Source organism: Panthera tigris, chromosome B4 (assembly GCF_018350195.1).
Source record: "Panthera tigris isolate Pti1 chromosome B4, P.tigris_Pti1_mat1.1, whole genome shotgun sequence".
NCBI lineage: Eukaryota > Metazoa > Chordata > Mammalia > Carnivora > Felidae > Panthera > Panthera tigris.
In genome coordinates, this window is record NC_056666.1 from 6,596,236 (window position 1) to 6,612,843 (window position 16,608).

A 16,608-nucleotide genomic window follows, 5' to 3' on the forward strand; every position below is an offset into this window, starting at 1 on the left:
AAAAAAAAAAAAGCCAGCCCACATTTCCAGCCTAATTCTCTTTACTCCGAGGCCTGCCCGTTCTAAATGCACAACACACCGCTTTACCTACAGACCTCATCAGGAAATTACATTTGGCCAGCCTGGAAAACTAACGTCAAGGGGTCTATTTATCACCACGCCAGCATGCTGTTCTGCTTGCTTTTATCACGGCCGAAGCCTAGAGTTCCAGAAATCCAATTCTGGTCCACGACCTTCTCTATGCAGCCCGTGCCGATGCCGTCCGTTCCGTCCGCTGGCGAGGCCCTTCGGTTCACCTCCCTGCGCTCACCCCGCTGACGTCCTCAGTGTTCCTGCAACGAGGAGGACTTTCACACTGTGCCTGTTTCATTTACAGGACTCGAGTGCCAGTCGGAGTATTGTCTGGAACTTTCCTTAGGAAAAGAGGCAACGTGAAAGATGACAAAGCTGCTCGTGAGATTCAGAGTCCACTGGTTGGCGCTCGAGTTCTCAGTTCAGAGGGACGGACGGTCCGGATGAGGAATGGCATCCACTCGGCGTCGGGCGTGCAAACACGAAATCAAAACCCCCGGGAGCAGCCGGCGGAGGCTTCTGTGGTTCGGCCCCGCCGCGCGGGCAGAGAGGAGCTGGGGGCACCTACGGGTAGTCACGTGCTGGGGAGGTACAGGCATGTGTCACATCACACGTGGGGAGAGGGGCCAGCAGACAAGAAGCTGGGTGGTGCCGGCGCCCCAGAAAGTGTGTGTGCGCGTGGAGAGGGGGTACGCATGTCACATTTATGTACCAAGGGTGACTTCCCCCTGCACGGAAGCGCAGGGACAGCCCAGTGTCACCGAGCACCGTATCTGGAGCCTCAGGATGCCTGAGGTGAAATCCTGGCTCCAACACAAGGGCCAAGTGACTTCTCCCTGTGGTCCAGTGGCCTCTCTAAAACGGGGATACTGAAAGCAGCTCTTTCGCTGGGTCATGGAAGGGTAAACTGAGTCAACATACAGAAGGACCTGAAGTGAGTGCCTGCCATACAGTTCGAACACAGGATCACGTCCCCAGCTGTCCCAGGTCAACGTAGAACCAGCTGAGGAGCACTGAACGAGCCTTCTCCTGTTCTTCTGATCCGTAAGTCTCGTCTGTAACGCCTCTGGGCAAAAGAGCCTTGTCACCAAAATGATGTGCTGTCCCAAACGTGTCACGCCCAAACCAGATACCCTCCAACTAGGCCACCACCGAAACTGTCTTAGGTATCAACAGCTCAGAGGGGCCCCACTTGAGAAAATCCGCTTCCTGACGACTCATACCGGAGTAGGTTCTGAGCAGTCGAAGTCGTGAGTTTCTTCCCCAAGTTGACCTCTACTCGCCACAGAGAGTTCTATTAGACCATGCTTTAAACTGATTTCTCCCCCCCAAAAAAAAAGAATCAACATATGCAAAAAATAAAAAAAAAAATAAATACATAAACTGATTTCTCCTTTAGGGGTCCACCTTTGTGGCACCACCTGTAAGTCTCCCCCGTGCATAACAGCTTATGGGAACCCCAAGGAGAAAGGACAGATCGGCCAGATACGAGGGGAAAAAAAAACCTCTGGGACCACAATCTGCAAATGCTAACATAATTCAGAGCCACTCAGAACTCTTACTTCTTTTTTTTTTTAAGTTCAGGTATTTATTTTGAGAGGGAGAGAGTGTGCATGAGCAGGGGAGGGGCAGAGAGAGAGACAGAGGAGGAGAGAGAAGCCCAAGCACGCTTCACGCTGTCAGCGCACAGCCCGACGTGGGGCTTGAACTCACGAAACCGTGAGATCATGACCTGAGCCAAGGTCAAGAGTCGGGACGCTTAATCGAACGCGCCACCCAGGCGCCCCAGAGCTACTGTTCGTTTTAAACATCTTGACGTCTTATACAATTCAGGCCGCGTATGGCACACGAGCAAGGAAGCCCCCATGCAGTGAGTGCCGTGTGACGGGCTCGGCCCAAGCACACCGCAGCCAATGACAGAACAAATCTCGTGCTTCCCTTTCATGGAATCACCCTGAAGGAAACGTAGGACGAAAAATTTTCCTGACACCATATTGTTACCGCTGGGTTTCAAAATCTACTTCAGCTAGAGAGATCTACTGCAGCTACAAGAAAATGAAAAGCCAACACACGGTTGGTTTTTAAACAGGTTTGAAAACACACCTTTAGAAATGACGCGGGAACAGACATCAGATGTGCATCCAACGAAGTCACGGTGAAAGCCCAGGGAACCGTAAGTGGAAAAGTAACCCCTTTCAGGAAACGTAAGACAGACTTTTCTAAAAAGCGTATTTGTACTTAAAGAACATCAAGCCTGGGGCGCCTGGGTGGCTCAGTCGGTTGAGCATCCGACTTCAGCTCAGGTCACGATCTCGCGGTCCGTGAGTTCGAGCCCCGCGTCAGGCTCTGGGCTGATGGCTCGGAGCCTGGAGCCTGCTTCCGATTCTGTGTCTCCCTCTCTCTGCCCCTCCCCCATTCATGCTCTGTCTCTCTCTGTCTCAAAAATAAATAAACATTCGGGGCGCCTGGGTGGCGCAGTCGGTTAAGCGTCCGACTTCAGCCAGGTCACGATCTTGCGGTCCGTGAGTTCGAGCCCCACGTCAGGCTCTGGGCTGATGGCTCGGAGCCTGGAGCCTGTTTCCGATTCTGTGTCTCCCTCTCTCTCTGCCCCTCCCCCGTTCATGCTCTGTCTCTCTCTGTCCCAAAAGTAAAAAAAAAAAAAAAAAAAAAAAGTTGAAAAAATAAACAAACATTAAAAAAAAAAAAAAAAAAAAAAGAACATCAAGCCTATAGGATGGAGTTTCCTCAGGAAGGAATTTCCGTACTTCTGCTGTGGGACAATGACTCAACTATGCCTCTAGAAGTTTTCTCACTCTGGCTTTCATACAGAAAAATCACAAGGGTGGGGGTGGAGGACTGGGCTGATTCTGAAGGAGACGCTAACATCTTTCAACATATTTAGGCAATAATTTCAGGGGGGTTCCAGGTTTTTGGAGATAAAGATACAACTTGAGAAATGTAAGGTAATCAATTCGATGATACCAAGCAATCTGTAATTCTGTCATTGACTGCGGTCATCAAAATACGGAGACGAACTTCGTGACTTTTATGGATAACGGTCAAATCTCCCACTGAATTCAGGATCAACATTTTGTACATGAATTCACCACAGCAAACGTTCGGGATCCAGACAGCTGAGTTGCCCTTATTTAATCTGCTGTAATGCAAATACAGCAATCCTTTGAAAAAAAACAAAAATAAAAAAACCACTAGTGTCTTTTTAAAACGGATTCCTGTGTAAGTATTTAGAAAAACATGCTTTCTAATAAATTCACTGATTAAATATTAAAATTCAATCAAAGACTGGCTTGGTGTGCTTTGGTTTTAGTTTCCGTTTTTTTTTTAGTTTTATTTTTTTAATTTTTAAAATTTACACCCATGGGGCACCCGGGTGGCTCAGTCGGTGAAGCGCCCGACTTCAGCTCAGTTCACGATCTCACGGTTCATGGGTTCGAGCCCCACGTCGGGTTCTGTGCTGACAGCTCAGAGCCTGGAGCCTGTTTCAGATTCTGTGTCTCCCTGTCTCTCTGCCCCTCCCCCACTCGCACTCTGTCTCCCTCTGTCTCAAAAATAAACATTAAAAAAAATTTTTTTTAAAATTTACATCCAAATTAGCATCTAGTGCAACAGTGATTTCAGGAGTAGATTCCCTGGTGCCCCTTACCCATGTAGCCCATCCCCCCTCCCCCAACCCCCTCCGGTTATGAGTCTCTTCTGTTTTGTCCCCCTGGTTTTAGTTTCCTTAAAGGGAGACAGACCTCACCACGCACTCACATGACCGAAGTTCCTTTCCCGTTAGGGAGTGCTCGGAGAGACGTGCTGAGGTTCTGGAGAGGGGAGAGAAGGCGGGGACACCCAGAGCTGGGGCGGACCCGCTCTCCTGCCTCTCTGGGCACGTGGGAGACAAGGATGGCTTTCTCGCCTCCCTTGCAGTGGTGCCCACACGTGACAGGTTCCGGTCCAGAGGTTCTGAGCGAAAGTGAGCTGCGTCTTCTGAGTCGGAGCATTTCACTGTCGACTCGGGAGCCCCCAGCCCCGCCTCCCCCGGAACAAAAACCACCACCCACACGTGGCGCACCGTAAGACCGTGTGCAATGAGTCAGCGGAGGGAACGCCCGCTACCTCGTCTGAAATGGCATGAACGTAACGTCGACATTTACAGGGTTACCCACTGAGATTCTGAAGGGATCCGTCACTCCGGTGTCACCTGCCCCTCTCTGTCCAGCGTCTGGAATACTGATTTCGCGCTAACTTTCAAGAGGCCGCAGGCTGACGAACAGGACAGCAAATCCTAGCAGCGGGCAACGTGAGAGACCTAGGAACGTCTGCCCCGCTATTCCCTGAACATCTTCGGGGAGACACGGGTCACTAAATCAAAGGGGTCAGACAGATCCAGAAAAGAAACTCCTACCTGAGTCGAGCCCTCCATTACCGTTCGCTGAGCTCTGCTGTCTCTCCAAGGGCGAAGACAGTGGGTCTGGCATGTTGGAAACTGACAAACCGCTCTCCATGCCTAACGAGTAAGGGTCCCTCTTCTCTTAACGCATCCTGCAGGAAGGATCACCTAAGGGCAGCCAACAAAGGAAGAAAAAAAATCAGAGCCCCTTGATTATCCTCGGTTTATAAAGGCTCCAAAAATAACAGTATCTGATCAGCGCTGTTGCCCTGTCATTATAACACGCAGGCTGCAACGGAATGTTGATGATAGAAAATACCAGAAATAAAGACTGAGGAGCACGCGTCTACACACAGTCCACACACAGGTCCCAGCTTAGTGAAACCCACCATTTTCTGTAGGGCACGATCGTCACTGAGACGAACACACTTCTCACCAACACCATCTACGCTGGGAGCCCCAATCTACCTCGGCACGGCTGGCAAGACGGTCCGCCACCCACCCCTGTGCTCCCCTCTCGCGATGCCGTGACACGGCAAACCTCCGAGACGTCTGCTGTGTCCCAAGCACGGAACTTCCAAACCCACTTAAAGTGCCAACGTTCGCAAATGCGCTTTTTGACCGATTAGACTTTTCCTCCAAGAGCACGGCTCGCCTTCACTTACTTGCATGCCCCGACGACAGGTGGGAAAACAGGGAGAACTACAGGCGCCTCTCGAAGAAGCTACAACTGAGCTCATTTCCGTTACACCCCATGGAAGAGCCAGACACGACACCCCTCAGGGTCGGCCGCCGACCCCGCTGACGGTTAGACACAACCGTATGGGGCTTCTAAATCTTTCACTCACTCAGCATCTGCTTTTATCTCACGGCTAGATGGAAGTTCAAATCGGCAAAAGGGCAAGGATGGATGAAGAAAAGCATAGCGCCCCTATACCTATAAGCAGACTATTTTGTCACTCCCATACAGTAAAATACCTTTTGAGGATACCACACGCACACGCACACACATACACACACACACACAAATACACGCATCCCTTTTGGTCCTTTTGGTGCTCTTCGGTTTACCTTCCTGGAACATTATTTTGAGGTTTTGTCAAAATTACAGGTCCAGGAAAGGGTACCAGCCATCTGTGCAAAGGCAGGGAAAAGGCAGAAAGCTCTCACAGGAGGAGATGGGAAACGCACCAGGTACGTGGTACTGGAATTTAATCCCGCTGTATTATCCACCTGTTTATATAAAATACTACACCAGACACTGTGAGGGGAGGGGACTCCAGAGCCGCCTCTCAATCAAAATACAAAGAAAAGAAAATACCTAGCGTAGAGTAGGAACCTAAAAACTGTCTAGGCTGGGTCTCAAGTGGCAATCTGTGCATCTTGCTAGTGCAAAGGTAAGGACACGAATAGGAAATGAAATGACAAATCACCAGGCAAATGTAAACCACTAGGAGATTATCTCTTACTCGTTCCACACTCTGCGAGCAAGGGTGCTTATCATATTTTCTGGAGCAAAATAAGAGGGGACGTGGTCTGAGGGGTAGATGTCAGGACCAGTGATACAATGTAAGCCGGACTTGTCCGGGAAAACAGGAGAGCCCTGGTCAAAAGGCGGGGTACCAGACCAAAAATGGTTTCTTTGGTTTGTTTACAAATCACATAAAGGACAGGTAAATACCACGCCTTCACTGTAGCGCTGTGTGGGGCAGAGAACACAAGGCAAAGCAGTCTTAATCCTGCCCTCCAGCACAGACGAAGACAGACGGTGCAAGAAACTTGGGTGCATACGGGAACAGCTTAAACCTAAGTAGAAACTGGATGTGTTTTTCTTTAAATAATCTTTTTAAATGAAGGATTAAATAAAGGAATCCGTTCAACAGATAGATGGGTGCCAAGATTATTTAAAATGGAGGGCATTGGCAAAGCCAGCACTTTAACATTGAGGCTGGCTAATTTTACCCCACCGACATCAGGTTGCTAAAATAACCTCACGATGAGAGGCAGAACTGCATTCTCCTAGGAGAGTTCTTTCCCAATCGCCATTACAACACAGATTCACGAATTTATGGGGAGCCACAGTCCTGGGTATTTCGTCCCCCTCGCGCTGCACCCAACAGACCAGAGAGTGGAAGAAGAGGCCACCAGGGCGACTCACAAGCTCTCGTGCCTGGATCTTACAGTGGATGGCAGTAGTCACCAGTCTATCTCTAATGTCACTGGAATGAAGGAGCAATCGCCGGTGCAATCTGCAGAAAATTCAGGTGTTGAAAAGAAAGCGCGGCCATCCCACCGGGTGCCCAAGTGCCAACGACGTCAACAAGCGAGCGCGGCCATCCCACCGGGTGCCCAAGTGCCAACGACGTCAACAAGCGAGCGCGGCCATCCCACCGGGTGCCCAAGTGCCAACGACGTCAACAAGCGAGCGCGGCCATCCCACCGGGTGCCCAAGTGCCAACGACGTCAACAAGCGAGCGCGGCCATCCCACCGGGTGCCCAAGTGCCAACGACGTCAACAAGCGAGCGCGGCCATCCCACCGGGTGCCCAAGTGCCAACGACGTCAACAAGCGAGCGCGGCCATCCCACCGGGTGCCCAAGTGCCAACGACGTCAACAAGCGAGCGCGGCCATCCCACCACGCACCCAACTGCCAATGACGTCAATAAGCAAGCACGGCCATCCCACCGGGTGCCCAACTGCCAACAACGTCAACAAGCAAGCACGGCCATCCCACCACGCGCCCAACTGCCAACAACGTCAATAAGCAAGCACGGCCATCCCACCGGGTGCCCAACCGCCAACGACGTCAACAAGCAAGCGTGGCCATCCCACCGGGTGCCCAACCGCCAACGATGACGTCAACAAGCAAGCGCGGCCATCCCACCGGGTGCCCAACCGCCAACGACGTCGACAAGCAAGCGCGGCCATCCCACCGGGTGCCCAACTGCCAACGATGACGTCAACAAGCAAGCACGGCCATCCCACCACGCGCCCAACTGCCAACAACGTCAATAAGCAAGCACGGCCATCCCACCGGGTGCCCAACCGCCAACGACGTCAACAAGCAAGTGTGGCCATCCCACCGGGTGCCCAACCGCCAACGATGACGTCAACAAGCAAGCGCGGCCATCCCACCGGGTGCCCAACCGCCAACGACGTCGACAAGCAAGCGCGGCCATCCCACCGGGTGCCCAACTGCCAACGATGACGTCAACAAGCAAGCACGGCCATCCCACCACGCGCCCAACTGCCAACAACGTCAATAAGCAAGCACGGCCATCCCACCGGGTGCCCAACCGCCAACGACGTCAACAAGCAAGCACGGCCATCCCACCGGGTGCCCAACTGCCAACGATGACGTCAACAAGCAAGCGCAGCCATCCCACCGGGTGCCCAACTGCCAACGACGTCAACAAGCAAGCGCGGCCATCCCACCGGGTGCCCAACTGCCAACGACGTCAACAAGCAAGCATGGCCATCCCACCGGGTGCCCAACTGCCAACGATGACGTCAACAAGCAAGCGCAGCCATCCCACCGGGTGCCCAACCGCCAACGATGACGTCAACAAGCAAGCGCAGCCATCCCACCGGGTGCCCAACCGCCAACGATGACATCAACAAGCAAGCGCGGCCATCCCACCGGGTGCCCAACCACCAACGATGACGTCAACAAGCAAGCGTGGCCATCCCACCAGGTGCCCAACTGCCAACAACATCAACAAGCAAGCGCGGCCATCCCACCGGGTGCCCAACTGCCAACAACATCAACAAGCAAGCGCGGCCATCCCACCAGGTGCCCAACTGCCAACAACATCAACAAGCAAGCGCGGCCATCCCACCAGGTGCCCAACTGCCAACAACATCAACAAGCAAGCGCGGCCATCCCACCGGGTGCCCAACTGCCAACGACGTCAACAAGCAAGCATGGCCATCCCACCGGGTGCCCAACTGCCAACGACGTCAACAAGCAAGCATGGCCATCCCACCGGGTGCCCAACCACCAACGATGACGTCAACAAGCAAGCGTGGCCATCCCACCAGGTGCCCAACTGCCAACAACATCAACAAGCAAGCGCGGCCATCCCACCGGGTGCCCAACTGCCAACGACGTCAACAAGCAAGCATGGCCATCCCACCGGGTGCCCAACTGCCAATGACGTCAACAAGCAAGCATGGCCATCCCACCGGGTGCCCAACCACCAACGATGACGTCAACAAGCAAGCGTGGCCATCCCACCAGGTGCCCAACTGCCAACAACATCAACAAGCAAGCGCGGCCATCCCACCGGGTGCCCAACTGCCAACGACGTCAACAAGCAAGCATGGCCATCCCACCGGGTGCCCAACCACCAACGATGACGTCAACAAGCAAGCGTGGCCATCCCACCAGGTGCCCAACTGCCAACAACATCAACAAGCAAGCGCGGCCATCCCACCGGGTGCCCAACTGCCAACGACGTCAACAAGCAAGCATGGCCATCCCACCGGGTGCCCAACTGCCAACGACGTCAACAAGCAAGCATGGCCATCCCACCGGGTGCCCAACCACCAACGATGACGTCAACAAGCAAGCGTGGCCATCCCACCAGGTGCCCAACTGCCAACAACATCAACAAGCAAGCGCGGCCATCCCACCGGGTGCCCAACTGCCAACGACGTCAACAAGCAAGCATGGCCATCCCACCGGGTGCCCAACCACCAACGATGACGTCAACAAGCAAGCGTGGCCATCCCACCAGGTGCCCAACTGCCAACAACGTCAACAAGCAAGCGCGGCCATCCCACCGGGTGCCCAACTGCCAACGACGTCAACAAGCAAGCATGGCCATCCCACCGGGTGCCCAACTGCCAATGACGTCAACAAGCAAGCATGGCCATCCCACCGGGTGCCCAACCACCAACGATGACGTCAACAAGCAAGCGTGGCCATCCCACCAGGTGCCCAACTGCCAACAACATCAACAAGCAAGCGCGGCCATCCCACCGGGTGCCCAACTGCCAACGATGACGTCAACAAGCAAGCACGGCCATCCCACCACGCGCCCAACTGCCAACAACGTCAATAAGCAAGCGCGGCCATCCCACCGGGTGCCCAACCGCCAACGACGTCAACAAGCAAGCGTGGCCATCCCACCGGGTGCCCAACCGCCAACGATGACGTCAACAAGCAAGCGCGGCCATCCCACCGGGTGCCCAACCGCCAACGACGTCGACAAGCAAGCGCGGCCATCCCACCGGGTGCCCAACTGCCAACGATGACGTCAACAAGCAAGCACGGCCATCCCACCACGCGCCCAACTGCCAACAACGTCAATAAGCAAGCACGGCCATCCCACCGGGTGCCCAACCGCCAACGACGTCAACAAGCAAGCACGGCCATCCCACCGGGTGCCCAACTGCCAACGATGACGTCAACAAGCAAGCGCAGCCATCCCACCGGGTGCCCAACTGCCAACGACGTCAACAAGCAAGCGCGGCCATCCCACCGGGTGCCCAACTGCCAACGACGTCAACAAGCAAGCATGGCCATCCCACCGGGTGCCCAACTGCCAACGATGACGTCAACAAGCAAGCACAGCCATCCCACCGGGTGCCCAACCGCCAACGATGACGTCAACAAGCAAGCGCAGCCATCCCACCGGGTGCCCAACCGCCAACGATGACATCAACAAGCAAGCGCGGCCATCCCACCGGGTGCCCAACCGCCAACGATGACGTCAACAAGCAAGCGCAGCCATCCCACCGGGTGCCCAACTGCCAACGATGACATCAACAAGCAAGCACGGCCATCCCACCGGGTGCCCAACCGCCAACGATGACGTCAACAAGCAAGCGTGGCCATCCCACCAGGTGCCCAACTGCCAACAACATCAACAAGCAAGCGCGGCCATCCCACCGGGTGCCCAACTGCCAACGACGTCAACAAGCAAGCGTGGCCATCCCACCGGGTGCCCAACTGCCAACGACGTCAACAAGCAAGCATGGCCATCCCACCGGGTGCCCAACCACCAACGATGACGTCAACAAGCAAGCGTGGCCATCCCACCAGGTGCCCAACTGCCAACAACATCAACAAGCAAGCGCGGCCATCCCACCGGGTGCCCAACTGCCAACGACGTCAACAAGCAAGCATGGCCATCCCACCGGGTGCCCAACTGCCAACGACGTCAACAAGCAAGCATGGCCATCCCACCGGGTGCCCAACCACCAACGATGACGTCAACAAGCAAGCGTGGCCATCCCACCAGGTGCCCAACTGCCAACAACATCAACAAGCAAGCGCGGCCATCCCACCGGGTGCCCAACTGCCAACAACATCAACAAGCAAGCGCGGCCATCCCACCAGGTGCCCAACTGCCAACAACATCAACAAGCAAGCGCGGCCATCCCACCGGGTGCCCAAGTGCCAACGATGACGTCAACAAGAAAGTGCGGCCATCCCACCATGTGCCCAACTGCCAACGATGACATCAACAAGCAAGCGCGGCCATCCCACCAGGTGCCCAACTGCCAACAACATCAACAAGCAAGCGCGGCCATCCCACCGGGTGCCCAACCGCCAACGATGACGTCAACAAGCAAGCGCAGCCATCCCACCGGGTGCCCAACCGCCAACGATGACATCAACAAGCAAGCGCGGCCATCCCACCATGTGCCCAACTGCCAACGATGACATCAACAAGCAAGCGCGGCCATCCCACCAGGTGCCCAACTGCCAACACGCCCCCACTTCAAGGACACATGCAGGGAGCCCACAGGGTTAAAACACACACCCGCTAGCAACGATGGAAGTTTGTGTGTGAGTTTACAGACCACCGGATCACCTATACAGGGACACAATGCCCACTGACTCCAGGGGCATCCAGACGGCACAAAGAGAGGGGCAGATGGGGCACACTCTGGAAAACACTGCCTCCCTCACAGCGGTCCACCGGAGTCCGTCAGGGGACCACCAAGAACTGGGAAGGCAGAAGGATGAGCCCCTGAAGGTATCGGGGGTGGGACACTCGGAGCAAACAGAGTACCACAAACCACCCGCACAGAGCGCACCGCCATGGTAAGCTGGTAAGTGACAGGAAACCCCACGGACGCAGAGAAGCACAGGCGAGCAAGACGTGGGAGCCGGGATTACCGAGATGATGGTCAGGCAGGACCTGAGCAGGTGCTGCCTGAACAGACTCAGGGCCACACCCCAGCGAGAGGAGAAGGTTCTGCCTGATCGAGGACCCGAACCCCTGCGCTCCACTCTGTGGTCAGGATTTCATTCCAGGGGGTGAAAAGATCAGATCTGTTCCAGGAAAGTCGCTCTGGCAGCTGGATGCCAGGCAGACGGACAGACAGGGACAGGACTGAAAAAAAAAAACAACGCGGGCGCAGGTCTGAACTAAGACAGCAAGGGAGAAGAGAAGGAAGGAAGCTCAGGGTGTATCTGACAGATGCAGCCCAGGAAGCCCCAACATTAACAAAACACAATCTTGTCACAGCTGGAAGGCAGATTCTTAGAAAAAATCACTTCATTTGCCACAGCCAGTCCTCCACAACTAATGGGACCTAGGCAGTGCCCGTGGAAATAAAAATTAGGGGGGAAAATACGCTGACTATGAGAATGACAGACCATTTCACAGAAATTTACTTCCAGTGGAGTCTGTCGGGGGAGCAAATCTTAGTGGTGACAGCTGGCCCAGAAGATCTGCCAAATGAAAACAGGATTGTGAAAAGCAAATCCTTTTCCTGACTACAACACCCGAACCCCCCCAAAAGGCTATTTTTAAAAGGAAGTGTATTTCATTCTGATCTTAAAATACATATAACTTCAAGACCAAAGGTAAAACTTTCTATTAATGAAAGAACTTTTTTTTTTTTTTTAGACATGAAAAGAAGGCTGAGAAAACCGGGTTTTTAAAGGGTAACTTCCTGTTTTTATAATACACCTGTGATCCAGTGCAAAGCTATTAATCCTATCATAACTGGCTCTTCTTGTCTCTAAAGTTGTTGAACGACAGAATTATAGTAACGGGAGCATCTCACGAAAGTTGTCTTGGCTCAGTGATAAGAACAGTGAACTTGGAGAGGAATAAGGTCACTATCGAGCTGTGTGACCTAAGCAAATTACTTAACCTCTCTGTTCCTCAAACTTCTCATGAAGGCATAATTAGATTAAATCAATGGCCCTTTGAAACCTAAAGTTCTGGGGTGCCTGGGTGACTCCGTCGGTTAAGCGTCCAACTCTGGATTATCAGCTCAGGTTGTGATCTCGTGGTTCATGAGATCGAGCCCCAAGTCGGGCTCTGTGCTGACAGAGTAGAGCCTGCTTGGGATTCTGTCTCCCCTCTCTCTGCCCCTCCCCTACACATGTGAGGATTTCATTCCAGGGAATTCACTCCTTCTCTCCCCAAAATTAATTAATTGAACTTCAAATCTAAAGTTCTATGAATCTATCAAGGCTTTTTATTTTAAGTGGTAATGGTTTATTTGCTGCATTCATATTACCCGTTTATCTGAAAGAAATTTAATATAATCAGCATCCTCCCCCTGTAAATTCTTTTCTGCCTCCTCCAATCATTTGGAGAGTATTCAGAGAAGGTTAACTAATTTTAGCATAAGGCAAGCAAAGTCTTGTTAGGACGAAGATGGGCAGGGAAGGACACTCACTAGATACTATCCTAAAGCTAACCAGGAATTTATTAGGGGCTTTTACCTAATTTGAATTAGTTGCAGACACCAGCAAGATCCAATAGAATTTTCCATACCTTGCATGGTCCAACACAGTAACCACCAGCCACACGTGGATCTCAATTTTAATTTTAATTAATTTATAAGTCCTATTGGCTGTCGTCTTACAGAGTACAGCTAGCCCACAGCACAGACAGGCCAAAGTTGACTACATCTGAATTTGGAGCATGTCCTATATACCCATCAATTCTTGGCTGCCTTAAAAAAGTTTTTTTGTTTTTTTTAGTTTTATTTATTTTTGAGAGAGAGAGAGAAAGAGGGAGGGAGGGAGTGCCAGCAGGGGAGGAGCAAAGAGAGAGGGAGACACAGAATCGGAAGCAGGTTCCAGGCTCCCAGCTGTCAGCACAGAGCCCGACACGGGGCTCGAACTCACGAGCTGCGATATCATGACTTGAGCCCAAGTAGGATGGTCAACCGACTGAGCCACCCTGGCGCCCCTGTCTTAAAAACATTTTAATTTAACGCCAGCAAGCTAGTTAAAAGAGAACACAGGAATTTTAAAACCTAGGGAATTTCACAAAGAGACTTAACAGCTTCCCCATGAGCCTGCACAGATACTTTATAACAAACGCTGTGATGTAGCAGGTTTGTATAGAACGTGCGGCATTTCTGTATCGATCTAATTTCAAAGAAGCAGCGATCTAATAAGCTAAGTTATGTGCATCGCACTAAAATCACTTCCTGTTTTCTTTCATCTATACATTCGGGGAAATCATTCCAACTCAAAAAGGTAGTCAGACATAAAGTGTTTCTGGGAAGAGAAGAGGAAAAAAGTCCACAAAACTGGCTGTTAACACATGAGTCAAGTATCAATGGCTTATCTGATACTTATTAAAGGGGGAAAAGTTTGCTAAAGTTTTTTATGACTTCGTGGGGATTTAGCTCCATGCATTCTCCCAACCAGCCACTATCAAAAGGTCACCGAGGACTGTCAAATAAGACATCGATTTAAACGCACCGAATCCATCACTTCAAATAGAACTCAAGGGTAACATTATAAATATCAAAAAGAAAGCCACCTGGATGAGTGGCAGATTTAAACCTTACTTTACAAAGACAGGTAACAAGCCTTTTTTACCCAGGCGACTACAAAACGTATTTATTTTGGCGAATGACACATCCCATTTGCCCTTTTCCAACAACGTTTACTTTTTCCTTCCCACAAATGGTACACGCACACTCTGCAGAAATCTAGGAAAATAAAATTATAAAGGAACAAATTAGAATCACTCGTAATTCTAACACCCAGGCACAACCATTTTTGGGTGTATAGTATCCCCTCCTGACGGCTTCTCTGTGGCGTTTGAGTGCAGGCAGAATTTAGAAACTCACGTTTCGTTTACCATTCTGCAGAAAGCATATGTCCCCACGTCATTAAACTTCTTTGAAAACATGACTTGAAATGGTTGTACAGTCTTTACTGTAACAATCTATTTACCATTCCCCTCCTACTGACCGTTAAGCTGTTTTTTATTTTTCCCCATCATCAACAGCGCTGTGCTAATCATCCTGGGCCCTAAACCCTACTGCGTCTCTGAGCCTTCCTTCGCACGGAATGCCAGAAGTTAGATCAGGGGCCAAACTCAAGAACACATCTAAGCCTCACGATCCACGCTGCTAAAACACCATCCAGCCTGCCAGGCCCCCTTCTTCGCTTACAGAGAGCCTCGCAGTGACGACAGAATGAATCTGAGATGGGGCGTCTGGCAGCCTCAGGAATTCGAGCGTGCGACTCTTGATCTTGGGTCGTGAGTTTGAGCCCCCTCTTGGGTACAGAGATTCCCAAAAAAATTAAATGAACTTTGAAAAAAAATCACTTCAGAAACAAAACGGAATATATCTGAACGCAACCTCCTCCGGGTCCATCAGGGGTGTTTTCTTTCCCCTTTTTCAATATGACATCAACCAACAGCATCATGCCATTGCAACATACGGTCCTCATGTGAAAACACTGTTCATATCCTTCCACATTTCAATTTTGATGGTATTTCATATAATTTTTAAAAATTGTTTTAATGTGTATTTATTTTTGAGAGAGAGAGAGAGAGAGAGAGAGAGAGAGAGAGAGAGAGAGCGCGTGAGCAGGGGAAGGACAGAGAGAGAGGGAGACACAGAATCGGAAGGAGGCTCCAGGCTCCCAGCTGTCAGCACAGAGCGCGACATGGGGCTCGAACTCTCCACCCGTGAGATCATGACCTGAGCTGAAGTCGCACGCTCAACCGACTAAGCCACCCAGGCGCCCCTAGAGCACCCACTCTTGATCTCAGCGTCATGAGTTCAAGCCCCACACCGGACGTGGAGCCTATTTAAGAAAAAAAGAAGAGGAAAAGGAAGAAGAAGAAGAGGAAATCGTCTTGCATTATAAGTAGTGTTCCTTAAAGAATTCCAGTTATCTCAATTTCATTTTACAAAGTCAAGCTTTGCTACACCCTCTGCCTAAGTCAGGCCAGGCTGTTCTCCATAAAAGTGTAGCAAGAGTGACGACTTTGTGAAGAACTCATCCCGTTGACTCTTCCTAGGGGAGCCATTCTCCTAACGGATCTATGTATCTGGACACACCTTTTTTCCCAGGTCTCTTTTCTCAAATAGCAAGAGCGGAATGGATCGTGCAAGCTCCAGGGACTCTTCCCATGGTGTCCCTCATTCCTAGCAACGCCCTTGTCCTTCAAATCCCTCGGGTGACCGCTTTGGTGTTCATCTCCGAGCCTCTGATAACACCTCGCTTATTAACGTCTCAGTTTCCGTCATTATCGGGTAAGGCGCTGGCACTCAGCCCGCTCTCCCTCCCTCCCGCCTGCCCTTCCCCTCCTGACAGGCGTGATTCAGAGCAGCAAGGCTCTAAGCAGATGCCCCAGCCGACCCCACAGCACCTTAGGATGCCTCCCCTTCTTCAGACAGCTCTGCCTCTGCTCTGCCCCGATCCAGACTAACTGCCTTCTCTGCCGGGCTGGCAGGTGCCATCCTGAGACCTGGCCTCTGTCTCTTTTGTAGCACATCCTGCCTTCTGGGCCCCACACCTTCCCCGTTATCGGTTTTCTCTCTTGGGGTGAGGCACGTTCACCACCACGTTCCTAGGAAAGGATTTAGGTGGGAAACATTGAGGTCTTGCGTGGTTGAAAATGTCCTTACCTACCCTCCCATTTTAACCAACAGCGTAGGCGGGTAAAAAAAATCCCAAGCTGGAAAAGCATCCTCTCTCAGAGTTTCGAGGGCTTCCTTCCACATCCTGAAGCTTCCAGGGGAGAAGTCGGGCAGCAGCCCAGTTGCCAGGGCTTCTGAGGTTCTGAGATTTCACAGTGGCGTGTCTATGGCAATCCACTTGTGTTTCGGGGCACACGGGCTTCTTTCGAGTTTGAAATTCATGTATTTCGGTGCTAGGAAATTTTCCTGAATTACTGCTAAGTGCT

At 51.9% G+C, this 16,608-nt stretch overlaps 1 protein-coding gene across 10 annotated transcripts in view; it reads right to left on the reverse strand.

The window, feature by feature from the left end:
* SFMBT2 (Scm like with four mbt domains 2) overlaps positions 1-16,608 on the reverse strand; it is a 233,049-nt gene that overhangs the window by 200,414 nt on the left and 16,027 nt on the right. For all 10 annotated transcript variants that reach the window (XR_006219594.1, XM_042990985.1, XM_042990988.1 and 7 more), the window contains one exon: positions 4,484-4,636. Coding sequence is in view for 9 of the 10 variants with exons in the window: in XM_042990985.1 (XP_042846919.1) it covers positions 4,484-4,583 (100 nt within the window). In the remaining variant the exon portion in view is untranslated. The remainder of the gene's footprint in view (positions 1-4,483; positions 4,637-16,608) is intronic.